Raw genomic sequence first — 14599 nt, 5'->3', positions numbered from 1 at the left:
CTTTCCCTGGGCGTACATGCTCGAGGTACCTTCAAGGGGATCCGACATATCATCCTCCCTTCTGTAATGCCTGGCAGCTCGGTCACGGGAGGCTGAGGCTACTTTCACCTTAGCGGAACCCCCTCGGTTAGTGCCTCCCTCCTTGAGTTCACGCACCCGCGCTGCCAGGGCAGAGGTGGGTTTCCCATCCCACCTTCTCATGTCTTCCCCATGCTCACACAGGAAAAACCACAGCTCAGCTCGTGGGGTGTACCCTCTCTCTCTCGCAGGGGGACGACGGGCTCTGACTTGGGGGCCTGTGACTCGCACTGGTGCCACGCTGACCCTCCTCATCTCCTCCCTCATCTCCTCCCTCATCTCCTTCATCTCCTCTTTGAGGTCCTGGACCACAGCAGAGACATGAGCTTTCAGTGGGCCATTGATCATGCTGTCATAATGCCTGAGCTTGTTGGCAACAGAGCCCACTGTTTCTCGGGTATTGTCAGCATCAATCGTTGCAATGAAGGTGGTGTATTGCGATGGCCCTAGCCTTGCCAGGTTCCACATCATTTGTCCTGTGCACCTGACCTTATCGGGGTCATTATCATGCTGTCCATCCTTCCCAAAGAGTACCTCTAATATTGCCACCTCTCTTAGCTGTTGGATCCCTTGCTCGAGTGTCTTCCACTGCATTCTATGATGATACTCCTGCATTCTTTCTTTGTGAATGAACCTTTCTCTCATTAAGAGCCGCTCCCAAAGAGAGAGAGGCCCTGGTTCCCTCACAAATATCTGGTCCACACCTGGGTCTTGGGTCAACGATCCCAGATACCTTGCCTCACCACTATCCAGTTGCACACTTGTGCCCATAAGGTCCCAAACCCGAAGCAGCCAGGTGGTATAAGGCTCACGCCCCCTTCGCACAATGTCGTTTCGCATAGCACGGAGACTGTCGTGCAACAGGGACTCAGTGATGACTTCTGGCTCTGGCTCTCCTGCTGGTTGTGAGGGCCCTGGTTGCCCATCATCATTAACTGGTCGTACTGATTTGGTCTTATACTTCCTCCTTTGCACAGGGGCGACTGCTGCTGGCTGTGGTTGTCCTTGTGGTTCAGCTGAAGCCTGGACGGTTGTAACATCCGTGGGTTCCACTGCTGCACCATTGGACTCACCCTCTTTGGGGCAGGGAGAGGGTTTTTCACTAGCTGAGGAGGTGTATTCCCTTAGCAATTGGCATATCTCCTGGCGCACCTGGCCCATCTCCTGGCACATCTCCTTGCGCACCTGGCCCATCTCCTGGCATATCTCCTGGCGCACCTGACCCATCTCCTGGCATATCCCCTGGCGCACCTGACCCATCTTTTGGCACATCTCCTGCATCCCTTTTGCCAGTACCCCCACCCAGTTTGGGTAGTCCATTTCTGAGGTGGACTGTTGGGCAGTATCAGTCTGTGGGGCGGGATCTCTAGTGTCTGGGGCTGTGGCAGGCTCTGGCTCTGGGGTAGGATCTCTAGTGTCTGGGGCCGTGTCAGGCTCTGGGGCAGGATCAGGCTCTGGGGTAGGAACTCTACTCTCTGGGGCCATGTCAGGTTCTGGGGCAGGATCTCTAGTCTCTGGGGCTGGTGTCCGGGTAGATATCCAAGCCAATCTCAACTTATCCTTGAATGCTAAATAGAGTAGGCCTATCAGCAGCAGATGGTTAGTATTCAGAGGGAATTTAAACCCTTCGAAAATTGATGGGGTGGGCCCAAAGAACTGGTTGAGGGGTTGGGAGAAAACTTCCCCTGGTGTCATTTCCTCACAGAAGGTACCATTGTTAACATAACCCCAAAAACATGTGCTCAGTGTGTGATAGCTGTTAATCCATGTGCCCACATTCCGGAGGAAGTTAAAAACCCATGAATTCCTCACCTTCTCGACCCATAACGCAAGCTGGATAACAGCAATGGTAGCCTTAGTCAGAGGACCCATATTCAAGTAAGGAGCTGCAAAGGGGAAGAATATAGCCACGGCCACATGCCACCCGAACCAGGGTAAACTAGACCACATAGTGCTGCCTAACAAGGTTCCAATATCCAGCACACAAAATAAAGTTATCCAGGAACTGTTATTCCTTTTTCACCTCTATCTCTTAATGCCCTCAGGCCCCACGTTGGGCGCCAAGATCTGTCTCGGTTTTGAAAGACAGGTGTCTGCTAAGGAAGGCAGAGGCCCCCCTTAAAGTGGCAGATATAACCCCTTTTCCCTCCAAGTTATTATATTTTGAAATCAAGGGCCTTTAGGCGAAGATGTGGGAAATAGGAATAACACTTCTTTACTATATATATATATATATATATATGTATATAACCAGTCAAACAAAACAACAACAACTATGGCAGTAACAGCAATCACAAACCCAGTCCCAGCCTTCTTGGCTGTCAGGCCCTTTCCCCTCGGGTGCAGTTCCGCTCGCAGCCGGCAGGGGCGCTGGCGGCTCCCGGTGAGCAGGGCAGGTGCGATGGTTCCCCCGCGGCTGCAGGGGGCGCTCCGGAGCGAGCTCGGGAAACCCACGGCACCGGTGCCCTGGGATCCCGGGAAGGGATGGAACAAAGGCTTCACAAACCCCTGGGCAGCCGATCCCGGACTCTTGGGAACAGCAGGCTGAAACGGCAGGCTGGAGCGGCAGGCTGGAACGGCAGGGACGGACGCAAATCCCGGGTGGCAGACGAGATGTATCCAGATGGGAAAACCCCACGGAGGCCCAGGCAGGCAGGGCGAGCAGGGCTACAGCGTAGCGAAAGCTCGAAGCAGCAGCGGAGCAGGGCAGCCACAGCTCGGTCTCCAGCAGGGCAGGGAAAGCGGCTTTTGGGGTCCCGGTGTTGTTTCCAGCAGGAAGAAAGAACGGCCAAAAAGAAAGAAGCAGCAGCTCCTTTCTCTGCAGCTTCTCTCTCCGGACGCTCAGAGCGAACTGACCCCACACCCAGGTGTAGACAAAGGAGTAGCCAGGCCCGCCCCACTCCCCTTTTTGTCTTTCTTAAGTGCAGCTATTTGTCCCCTAGCAACATGCATATGGGAGAAAATTCCTTTAACAGGAAAACCTAAGACTAAACTAAAACCCCAACACATGTCCAGTTTGATCTCATGAGGATGTATTTGCACATTCTCAGGTAAAGCAGCATACAGGATGGGTACTTCATAGGCACTGAATGTGCTGCCAAATTAGCAATGGGCACGAGGTCTACCCCCCTAATGAGGCTTGGTGGTGCTTTGCCACAGCAGATGCTCATAGCAGAACATTGCACATGTCACATGTCATGTACTTCCCAGAGGTGTCTGAGGAGCCCACTGAGCTTGTCTGGCTTGGCTAAACCTTTTGAGATGTACTGAGCCTGAGAACCACAGTCCCTAGAGAAGTAGTAGCTATTCCTCACAGGTTGTGTCCACTCCTATCTGGCTGGCCTTCTCCTTCAGGCATTTTTTTGGCCTCATACAGGACTTGGGGACCTCCTCTCTCCTTTTCTTACCAGATTTCAGCTATTACCAGCTCCGAGCCCATCTGTATCAGGCTCGAGGGATCCTCCCTGCAGATGATAACGGCCTTTCGGATCCTTTTGCAAGAGTGGTGTTTTCAACTCACTGCCAGACCACCAGGGTGAGACCACTTAAACTCTTGCCTCTGTCATCTTGGGAACTTGGGGAGAGAAAAATGACCGTGCCCTCACTGACATGATTAAGCCCAGTATTATGGCAGTTCTCCTGGGACTTTTGTATCTCCAAGCACTCAGGTATCTATGCTCTGGGCAGTGTGGATATGTTCAGAGAATATTTGACAGTCACTGAGCATGGTCTCAGAGATTGATTGGCATGTACTAGTTGGCCTTGAGTGCTGATCCCATACTTTTATAACTTGCCCTCCTGCCAGCCACCAGCTGCATGTGGTTGTGTGAGAGAGGGAATCAGCCCAGAGTTCCTCACTTTCCTGCATGTGGTTTGTTTCCATTGACTGTGGAACACTTGGGCCTTTTGTCTCTGTCTGCAGATGCTGGAGGAGACACTGAGCCCTACATGGAATGAGCTACTTTTGTTTGACCAGCTCATTATTGATGGGAAGAAAGAAGAGTTGAAAACAGAGACCCCCATCATTATAATCAATCTTTTCAGCCACAATAAATTTGTAAGTATGGCCATGCTGCCCTCCTCCTGTTGTTTCCAGAACAGGGAAGGGAGAGGAGCTCTGTCTGAGTGCTGCCATTTCTCTGATTTCCATGATTCAGCTTGGTCCTGGTCCACTGGTGACAGTGAGTGGTGGGGACTGTGACTGTGGTTAAGACTTTCTGACTCAGAGATACTCTGAACTCATCAGGGGCTGATGAGTGCTCATTGGATCCAGGATCTCTTCTTTTTGAAGAAACACTATCTCTGCTTCCTTGGCAGTCTCACATTACCGAGGGCTCATAGCCTGCAGGAACTGATACTGCTTTTAAGGCTGTTCCTTCCCCTGTGTCCCCAGCTATCATTGATCATCCCTCCTCAGCTCTCCCTTTTCTCTCTTTATTAGTGCTTTAAAGTCACACTATCCCCTGGAGCCTCTTTGTTATCCTAAGGCTAATGACATAACTTGCACCAGGTTCTCCTGTATAATTCAGCAGCTTTCCTGGGGTTCCAGTATAAGACAAATCCTCTTGTATTGGGGTGACTCCAGAGGAGGCCACCAAGATGGAGCACAGGACAGAGGAGGAGAGCCAAGTATATTCAGCCTACAGAGGTCGAGGGAAAGCCAGTGTCTTTTTGCTGTCTGCAGCTACTTGGTGGGAAAGGATAGATAAGGTCAGTTCAGAATTCTCATGGAGGTACCAAGGGGCCCAATGGCAAGCAATGGGCACAAACTGGCAAAGAAGAAAATCCATCTTGATATAAGGAAGCAAGTTTTACACAGAGGTAGATCACACACTGGGCTTGTAGCTCAGAGAGCTGGTAGTATATCCATCCTTGGAGATACTCAAACCCTTTCTGGAAGAGACTCTGTAAAACCTGATCTAGCTTTGATGTCCTCTGGTGCATATGCCAGGTCATTTGATGAGTTCTGCATGGAGATGAACCGTCAGGTAAGAGCAGATGCTGCAAACATGCCCTATCTGTTCCTAGCTCTGGATGGAGCAGAGGAAATCAAAGCAGAGGATGACATGGGTGGAAGAGTAGTCTTGTACTGTCCCAGATTGGCTGGAATTGGACCACCAGATTGGTGGTCTTCAAGGTGGTGAGATAACCCATGGATGATTTGATTCATTCCCCTCTTTCCTGCAGGGCTCCCCTGAGTTCCTTGGGCAGGCCTTTGCTGTCCCCCAGGTGAAGCTGGTCGATGAGCCGTACACCAAGCCTGCCCTACAGTTCTTTGATTTCTACAGAGGCACCAAAGCAGCGGGAGAGCTCGTTGCCACTTTTGAGCTGATTGAGCTTGATTACAGTGGCTGTTTGGAGGTAACAGGCTTGTAGGAAGCTGCACATGGTTGCCAGCTCTCGGAGGAGAGCTGTGTGGGTAAGGTTGCATGGGGCCCACCAGAGGATTCCAAGTTAGAGGCTACATCTGGCTTTCCATTGAAAGGAGGCTGCAGGGACAACCTGTGAGCACAGAACTAGAGGAAGGGGAGAGGGGGCATGGCATGACATGGCATAGAAATGACTTTCATCACCTGCTGTGTCCTGGTTCCACCTGTTCAGCCATCAGTGCCGGAGGACGTGGAGCCCAAAGAGCCCAACTACCTGGAAGACCCCCATGCTGGACCTGGATGGTTCATCATCCCTGAGGGCATCCGCCCAGTACTGAAGGAGTTTCGAATAGAGGTGTGCTGCCATCTGCTGCACTTGCTTTCCCCTTAAGCTGCCACTGGGTGGAGGGCAAGACTTGGTGAGGGAGTCCAGTTTGGAGCTCAAATGAGCCTGTGAGGCCTGAGCAGATGCCAGAAATGGAGGTGCTTGACATGAGGGAGAAACCATCTGAGTAGTTCAACAGGTAGAGCTGCTGGGCAGCTGAGCTGGGAGAGCAGGCCTGTGCCTCTTCTGGGAACTGTGTCCTGTGGGTGGGGGGTGGCAGCATGGGCAGTGCCATGCCTGGCATGTCTCGGACAGCAGCTTCATGTTGTGCTTCAGATCCTGTTCTGGGGCCTGAGGGACCTGAAGAGAGTGAACTTGTTTGAGGTGGATGAGCCCCAGGTGATCATTGAATGTGCTGGCAAGAAGGTGGAGTCAGAGGTGATTGTGTCCTACAAAGAGAACCCCAACTTCACTGAGCTGGTCAAATACATGGATGTGGTGAGTGGGAAGGTGGATTCTGCCATGCTAGGGTACACTGTGGCTACCCTGCGCCCATGCACTGCCTCACTGCATGGGGCAAGATAGCAGGAGGGGAACTGCCTCCAGGATTTTGCTCTCCCGTGGCCGCATGGTTCAGCTGCAGAACGAAACCTTTGTGAAATTGCCCACCAAGAGCCGTCTTAGCCATGGTCTGTCACTGCAAGGCTTTGATTTTTGGGCATAGCTGCAAGGTGCCAGCAGGCTTCTCCTTATGTGATGGGGCTGCCATAGTTTTATAGCTCAACACAGGTTGATCACCCTTATTCCTGTGAACCCCATGCAAAATTCTTTTGCAGGAGCTCCCAGAGCAAGTATACCTGCACCCTCCCCTCAGCATCTTCGTGGTGGAAAAGCGTGCTTTTGGGCGCACTGTGCTGGTGGGTAGCCATGTTGTGTCCGATGTGATGAAATTCTCTCCCAGAGAGCTGGAGGAGGAACCAGACGATGTACCCAAAGGTGAGCTGCTTGGAGAGGTTCTCATGGAGACAGCAGGCAGGCTTTGCCAGTGGCAAAGATCCCTGGCTCTTCCACTCCCTCTTAGCCAGGCAGCAAAGTCCTCTCCCTGGAATCACAAGGTCATAGAATTACAGAATGGTTTGGGTTGGAAGGGAGCTTAAAGATCATCTCGTTCCACCTTCTGCCATGAGTAGGGCCATGTTCCACTAGACCAGTTTGGTCCAAGCCCTATCCAACCAGGCCTTGAACGTTTCCAGTAATAGGGCAGCCACAGCTTCTCTGGGCAAGCTGTGCCAGGGCCTCACCACCCTCACAGGGAAGAATTTTCTCAGTGACACCTCCATCTTTAGGAAGCTGGTCCACTAGGACCAAGGACTGAAAAGTTTTCAGTTCTCTCACAGGTCAAGGTCTGTTCATTGGGTAATAGTTAAGCTAAATAGTTCTATGATAGCAACAGCTAGCGCTCCTTATCTGGAAGCATGAAGAAGTCAAATATTGATTCATCTGTGGTTATGTCTGAGCAGGGCAGGTATATCTCATAATTCTGAATTCCTGGGAGTCAGCAACAAGCATGTTGATGATGGTGGCCAATCTCAGTACTGTACTTGGATTTACAGCAGGTTTTTTTGCAAGGTCTGCTATGAAAAGCTTTAAAATCAATCACACGACAGTGTTTTAACAGGAAGGGTTTTCCTGTGGCCAAAAGTAGGAAGTAGTGGGCAGAAATAAATGCATGGAAACATGAAGCTCTTTATTTTCATCTCAGCTTGGAAAGTCTCATCTCACCGTCTTCCATCTCAGACTGTGGTAAATATTGGACGGGCAGCTAGTGACCCAGGTTCCAGCACTCACCCCCTTAGTTTTGTGAAGGTGAGTTATGTGTTGGGCCCAACAAATTTTGAAGTTTGTAAAGCCAACTGTAGATTACAAACAGAAAAGAAAGTTCCAAAGTTCAGTGTTAGGTTTCATCCACCAGGTTTTTCTCTGGACTGAAACACTCCTCTCTCCTGCCTGCTCATTGGCAGTGCCATGTGCTGGGGCTCTGTCACAGGGAGACTAAGGAGACCTGCCCTGTGCCTTGAGAACGGCTTCTTTTGTAGCAAAGAACAAACCTGGGGCCACAGGCAGCTTTGCACCTCCTGTGCTCTGCCTGAATGCTGAGCTTTTGCCAGAGGCTCCAAGGAGGAGGGTACATGAGTGTCCTGGGTGGTAATTTCTTCCCTCTGAACCCTTTTCTCTGTTCTCTCAAGGCTCCTTTGAAGAAAATTCCTATCAATAAGCTTGTAAAGAAGGAAGATGAATATGAAGAGGAAAAACTAGAACTGGAAGAACTGGATTGGTGGTCCAAGTACTATGCGTCCCTGAAAGAGCTGTATAACCAGGTAATATGTTGTGACAGCTGCCAACAGAAGGGAAAATAGGCTGCACTGGCCTGAGGAAGATGTTTTCAACAATACTGAGTGTTACAGGAGCTCTCCTCACATGGATCTGCAGGAAGGTGTGGACTTCTGTGTTTCAAGCATACTTAAGGTAGCCAGGTATCAAGCATCTGCCAGGTGGGCTGATTTCAGCGCGTGGTGGGTATTGAAACATCCCTGAGGCTTGGTGCCCAAGTGGGGTGAGAATGAGGCAGCTTCTGTTGAGGGCCTCCTGAAAATGTGACGTTGATGATTTTAACAGGGGCTTTCATGCTGCTTACTCTGTCCTGGTTATGTCCTAGTATGTGTTAGGAGAGCAAGTCTGCTCCAAATTTCCTTCCTTGCCCTGTCCAACTTAAATTCCAATCAAAAGAAGCTAGCAGAAGGATCTGGGGAGAAGAGAAAGTCATTAAGACACTCATTGGGTATCATTATTGTTATTGGTGAATGATTTCAGGCTATGTATTACTTACTCTCTTGGCAGGAAAATGTCGGTGTTCTGTGCTTGGAGGGAGAAGCCTTTGCTGTCAGGGATCTGAGGTGACTGTTTATGTGTGTTTCAGGAATGCAGTGATGAGGAAGATGCTGAGAAAGATGACCTGAATGATGCAGGTGAGTCCTCTAGCAATACCCCACTCTTTAATGGAGAGAACCAGGATTTTATTCCACCCCAGAGGGTACTGGGCTTGTGGGAATGGCGTCTGTGCAGAGAACAACCTTGCAACATTCAGCAATGACAACATAAAAGTGAGCAGAGAGGCTGAAGACATCAGCAAGGGGTAACAGGCTATTTCAGGTTGAAAATGCCAAACTTTCCTGAAAAAAGTTTGGAAAATGGTCAGAAAAGTCCTGGAAAATAGTGGAGTCTTGAAAAATTGTGTTAAAGCAAGTGCTTTCCTGTGGGAGAAAAATGCAGAAAAATTATCTGCAGGGATCATGGGATTGTCTGGGTGAAATTGGGAAGCAGTGGTGGGATGGAGAGAGAGGATGGTGGACAGGGAAAACTGTCCAGGAGCTGGGCATCACTCTGTGCTCATGGGATACTCACTTGGTAACGGGAGGTAACAGAAAGACAGTACTAACAATCTTTTTATGATCTGAGAACAATGTTACAGCTGTAAGTTCAGGTTTGCAGAAGTGTAAGCAGTGACTCACATAGCTCTGACCCGGGAAAGTGTGAAGTATAAAAATGACGTAAATACAATATAAGGAGAGGGCTTGAGGGTACCTGCATGCCATTAGCACCTGAGGGATCTGGAGCCTTGTGAAATGGGACAAGGACACACCCACCCTGTCCTTGTTTTGGTGGTGCCCCTGAGAAAGGTCTAGATACAGTCTCTCCTGGCTCAGCTAGCTGTGCGGAAAGTGGCTGTGGTTAGCCACCCAAACCAGCAGGCCAGCAAATAAGCACTCATCCAAAGATGAGGGTGAGCTCTCCTTTGTGCCTTCCCTGGCAGCACCTGTGAGCTGGTCCAACCACCTTCCTTCATTTGGTTTCTGCCCAATTCCTGTCTGAACAGCAGCCATGCAGACAGGCAGGTCTGTGCCAATTTTTGTCCCCCCACCCATCCAGCCATGCCATGCTGGGAAACCTGAGATGCCAGAAGGACACCTGTTACAAACAGCAATAGCTCCAGTTGCTGTGACACAGGTCAAAGCCCTGGGTGAAAGCAGAAGCTGTGGCTGGGGTAATTTCATGTAGAGACACTTGACATGATGGGCAAAATCAGTGTTCCCTAATCTCTTGCTGTCATTTCTAGATGGAGGGAATTTAAATGCATCCTCCATTGACATGGAAGCAGAGGATGAGGCAGTGACTGAAGCTGAACCTGCTCAACCCAAGAGGAAATTCATTGCCACCCTTCAGGTGATAATTAGGGTGACCTAGTCTCTTTCAGCCCTGGCCTTTTGTCCATGTCCTCCTCACCTTCCTGCAGTGGAAGTTATGCTGGGAGGAGAACCTGCAGTGTGTGCTGAGGCCCCATCATTGCTGAACTTTGGTGCAGCTAGTAAGACCTTGGAGCCAAGCTGGGATGTGCATCCACATCCAAGGCTGGCCCCATGGACAAGCAGGGAAACCATTAACACCCTGCACTGAGAAATAACAGGAGTAAGGTAGGACTAGGTGAAATGGTTGAAGCAGAGAAAGGATGACTCTCCTTCCCTTTCAGATGGCAGGAAAAGGCCCAAAATTACTTTCTACTTATTTCAGATCTACAGCTCTGAGCTAGAAAATGAGTTTGGTAATTTTGAAGACTGGTTGTGTGTTTTCCCCCTTCATCGTGGCAAAGCAAATGAAGATGGAAATGAGGATGAACATTATGTGGGGAAGTACAAGGTACTGTTTCATTTGGATGACCTTTGTGCTGCTTGTGGAAGATCCTTATGACCTGTATTTCAGAGAAAGCTAATACCAGCAAAGCCTTGCAGGGTGTTTGGATGTGCAGGGTGACATGAGGTTGGGCTGCAGCACGACCAGGGTACTGTTAGTGCCTGTTGAACCAATTGTACTGTGGTCCTACTGTTGTTAGCTTATAAATCCATCTGATTTAGATTTTTCAGCTGCTACAAGGAGAAAGCATGAAGCATAAAGGACTCATTCTGGTTGCGGCCTCTGGGTGTATTCAATATGCATATAAGTATTAGTAAGCTTCACTGGTTTTAAAATTAGCAGAACTTATTTAAAAGAGGCATCATCCTCCCATCCAGGAGCCCTTGAAGAGCTACAGAAGCTGTAGCTGTCACTTGAAAACCTTTGGTGTCCTCTGTCTTTGGCAGTCCAAAGTGACTGGAGGTGCTCAGATCTGACATTGGCAGTGGTCTAACAGCCTACAGCCTAAATTGCAAGCAGGGATTGCCTGGGCCATGTGGACATGATTGGACCTTTGGGAAGGACTGTCTCCATGGGCACAGGGTGTCTGTGGTCTGCATGGGGAAATGGCTCTGATTTTCTAGTTGGCAAGTAAAGCTGGTGGCTCCAATACTTTCTGAGATATTCCCATCTGTATCCAGCTGTTCCTTGAAAAGTGTTTTCTGCAGGGCTCCTTCTATGTCTACCCCACTGAGGAAGCTGTTACAGAGCCCAAGGTCTCCCAGGGCATTCCAAGGAATAGACCCATCAAGGTTCTTGTAAGAGTTTACATTGTTAAGGTAAGACTGGTGGAGGTGGCAGTAATGCTTGGTGGTCTCTCCCCTCTGTATGGACCTTCTGCCATTCTCTGCTCAGTAAATGTGAGCAGTGGCACTTGTGAAAAATGTGATGCTGGCTTGAAGCTTCTGCCAGCCCAGTGGAAGACACCTACATCCTGTCCATGGAGAGTCTTCCATGCTTTGTAGCTTGAGGAGGTGCTAAAAGGCCAGATAGGCATTTCTTGGCTCCTTACATCTGCCTTGAGATCATGAGCAAGTGGGTGGGTCCACAGCTGAAGACATCAATGGCTTGTAGAGTGAGGATTTCTGTGGGAACAAGTGGCTGTTTCACTGCCAGGGTAGTTGCTGGAGGGACCTAGCCAAGTGGGCTTGGGTGGTGTCAGGCCTGTGCAGTGTTCCTTGTGCAGGGTGCTCTCCACAGCTGTGTACAGCAGTACCTCTTGTATATTCCAGGCTACAAATCTGTCTCCAGCAGACCCCAATGGCAAAGCAGACCCCTATGTGGTGGTGACTGTGGGGAAGCAACAGAAGGACACAAAGGAGCGATACATCCCAAAGCAGCTCAATCCCGTGTTTGGAGAGTACGCAAGGTTTCATCTAGCAGGTTTAATAAGAACAGTGTGAATCTGGGACTTGGAATGTGGCTCAGCATGTGAGGTCTTCTGTTCCTTTCTGATGGAGAGTCTTGTGCTTTAACACAAAGCTCCTGGGCATGTCTCTTGCCTCCAGCTAACTCAGGAGCCATCATGTTTTGGGTTAAGAGGCGAGCACACCCAAGATTTAAAATTGGAAGCCAAGCACTGGAGAGCTTTTTCCCCTAACTCCAGGTCCTCTATCCAAGCCATGCATTCCTGGAAAAGTAATTCCTTTGTTTGAACATGCACACTGAAATTTGCACATACTGAATTTGGAGAGAACCAAAGGTTATCAGAGGCCTTTAAGTTGTTAAATACAGTTCTTAATTGTGTAGGATTATCAAAGCGTAGAGCATGTGCTTCATTCCCATCCTCTTTGCTAATTTCACTTTCCCTGTTTGATTCTGTCCAGAGTTGTGGAGCTGACAGTCTCCTTTCCTATGGAATCAGAACTCACTGTGGCAATATTTGACCATGATTTGGTTGGATCTGATGATCTGATTGGGGAGACCAAGATTGACTTGGAGAATCGATTCTACAGCAAGCACAGGGCAAACTGTGGAGTGGCTGCACAGTATGACTTGTAGGTACCAATGTGACACATTAGGGCCACAGACATTCTTCTCACCTGCGATATGTGGGTAACAGAGCTCCTCCTGTTCTGCAATTCAGAATATGCATTTGCAGGTGCTCCACAGATTCACTACAATTTCCATGAATAACTATCTCTTTAGACGTACCAGCTTCCTGTGATAGCTAATTCCTACTGCAAACTAATATGCCTTGCATAATATAGCAAAAAAAATCCTTTATTGCTTTCATATTGGTGTTCTGTGAGAAAACTGCTTTCTTGACACCGACCTTTCACAAAATACGGCAGTTTCTCTGGCAGCATTTTGTAAGCAGCAACACTCAGGACATCTGATTTCCTTTGGCCTCCTTCCATGTGGATTCTCTGGTGTCTTCAACCAGTTTTCTGCAAACTTCTCCTACCCTGCTATTGGAAAATTAGCTGTGGGCATGGAGTTGAGTACCCAGCACAGCAAAAACCTCTTTCCCACTTAGGAACTGAAGCTAGAACTGCTCTTGCTGCTCAGAAGCTAATAGTTCTGTGGGGTGGAAGTCCAGCTTGTTCTGTCGGGATGGAGTTTGTTTAGCTTTTCATTCATTAAGATTTTTTGTAACCCTTTTGAAAGCCCAGGGTTTTCCCAGTGAAAATCTGAGCAGGGTTCTAGTGATGTAGCCTGTGCTGTAGGGAAGGAAGACTGTTTCACAGCCTAGAAAAGAAACTTAAACTGAGGAAGTTCTTGATGTTTTCTTTTTCCACGCAGAAATGGCTACAACACCTGGCGAGATGCTTTTAAACCTACACAGATCTTGGATAGCTTATGCAAGAAAAATTCAATCCCTGCTGCAGAGTACAGATGGGAGGAGATCAAAGTGGACAATAAAATATTCAAGGTCCCTCCAGAGGCTTTTCCTGAAGGTACAGAGGGCTTGTTGAACTGCTCCCTTAAATAGCTGCCCGTGCTCAGCAATGCATGTGCTGGTGGGTGGTCTGGGAGCCCACCAGCTTCTCTTCCCTGAGGTGTCCAGGCTGGCTTTCCCACTCTGTGCCCTGCATGGCCCAGTTTTTTGGGTCACTGTGGGGTGCATCCTTGGTGTTCAGTGCTCTGGTTTCAGTGGATGACAGTGTTGCACTGGGAGAAAATGTGATCCAGGCCATTAGCTACCAAAGTGGCTTCCCCGGCAGTGGGTGGAACAAAGTAAACCCACTTGCACGGCAGTGTTGATCATGAAGGTTTGTTCTATGCCAGCTTATTCTGATGGCTGGCACTGTCACAAAGCTGTACTTTTATCTGCTTATGATCACTATAAGCAAGATAATGAAGTCCTGTTTGGGGTTGTGGGTGTTTTGGAGTTCTTGGGGGTTTTTTTTTTGGTTGGTTGGTTCTGGTTTTTGGTGGTGATGATTTTTTGTTTGGTTTTCTTTAATGTTTTGTTTTGGGTTGGGTTTTTTTGTGGGTATTTTTTTTGTTTTGTTACGGGTGTATTTTTGGGGGGGGGTGGGGGGGAGGGGGGAGTGTTTTTTCAGTCTTCTTTCCTGTTTTTAGCTGGCTTTGTTCAGGAATGCTCTGTGCTTCCAGTGGCTTCAGGTGCCTTGGGTGATTCCACACTGCTCTTTTCTACTGTTGATCTCCACCTTGTGGGCAGCTTCTGCTTCTCATTTGCAGTTTTCTTTCCTTCTAACTGGCATTACAAACCCTGAGCCAGGGCCACAGATGTCCAAGAACACACCGACCTTTCACAGCCTCCACCAGCAGTGATGGAGAACTTCCCTGAGCAAATGCTAGCCCCTGCTGCGGCCAACACCTGTGCAATTGAATCCAAATTCAAGGAAATACTAGAGCAGATGTGGCCCACTTGTGAATGGCTGAGTACTGCAAGGCAATGCCATGTAGCCTGTAGGAAGGATTATCCCTGGCCTCATCTGCTCATACTGAGGACACCTATGTGTCTGGCCAACTTTACTTTCTCCTTGTTTCAGTGCAACTGTTCCTCAGTTTTCTGGTGGTCTCTATGGCTTATGCAAAGAAGGGAAAATAATCCTACTCAGGACAGGGCAAG

General features: G+C 49.1%; 1 protein-coding gene across 4 annotated transcripts in view; it reads left to right on the top strand.

Annotated features, from left to right (window-relative positions):
• The window catches only part of LOC116452499 (fer-1-like protein 4), a 47830-nt gene that overhangs the window by 24636 nt on the left and 8595 nt on the right, over positions 1-14599 (top strand). For 3 of the 4 annotated variants that reach the window (XM_032127075.1, XM_032127074.1, XM_032127071.1), the window contains 15 exons: positions 3489-3613; positions 4001-4135; positions 5266-5439; positions 5680-5802; positions 6109-6270; positions 6609-6768; positions 7535-7638; positions 8019-8150; positions 8750-8798; positions 9947-10053; positions 10399-10524; positions 11226-11336; positions 11790-11926; positions 12384-12554; positions 13303-13457. In XM_032127075.1, coding sequence (XP_031982966.1) covers positions 3489-3613; positions 4001-4135; positions 5266-5439; positions 5680-5802; positions 6109-6270; positions 6609-6768; positions 7535-7638; positions 8019-8150; positions 8750-8798; positions 9947-10053; positions 10399-10524; positions 11226-11336; positions 11790-11926; positions 12384-12554; positions 13303-13457 — 1971 coding nt within the window. The remainder of the gene's footprint in view (positions 1-3488; positions 3614-4000; positions 4136-5265; positions 5440-5679; positions 5803-6108; positions 6271-6608; positions 6769-7534; positions 7639-8018; positions 8151-8749; positions 8799-9946; positions 10054-10398; positions 10525-11225; positions 11337-11789; positions 11927-12383; positions 12555-13302; positions 13458-14599) is intronic. The other variant, XM_032127072.1, reaches the window with a different exon arrangement.

Source organism: Corvus moneduloides, chromosome 17 (assembly GCF_009650955.1).
Source record: "Corvus moneduloides isolate bCorMon1 chromosome 17, bCorMon1.pri, whole genome shotgun sequence".
NCBI lineage: Eukaryota > Metazoa > Chordata > Aves > Passeriformes > Corvidae > Corvus > Corvus moneduloides.
Note: the sequence above shows the minus strand (reverse complement) of the source record. Positions and strands in the feature narration are given on the sequence as shown.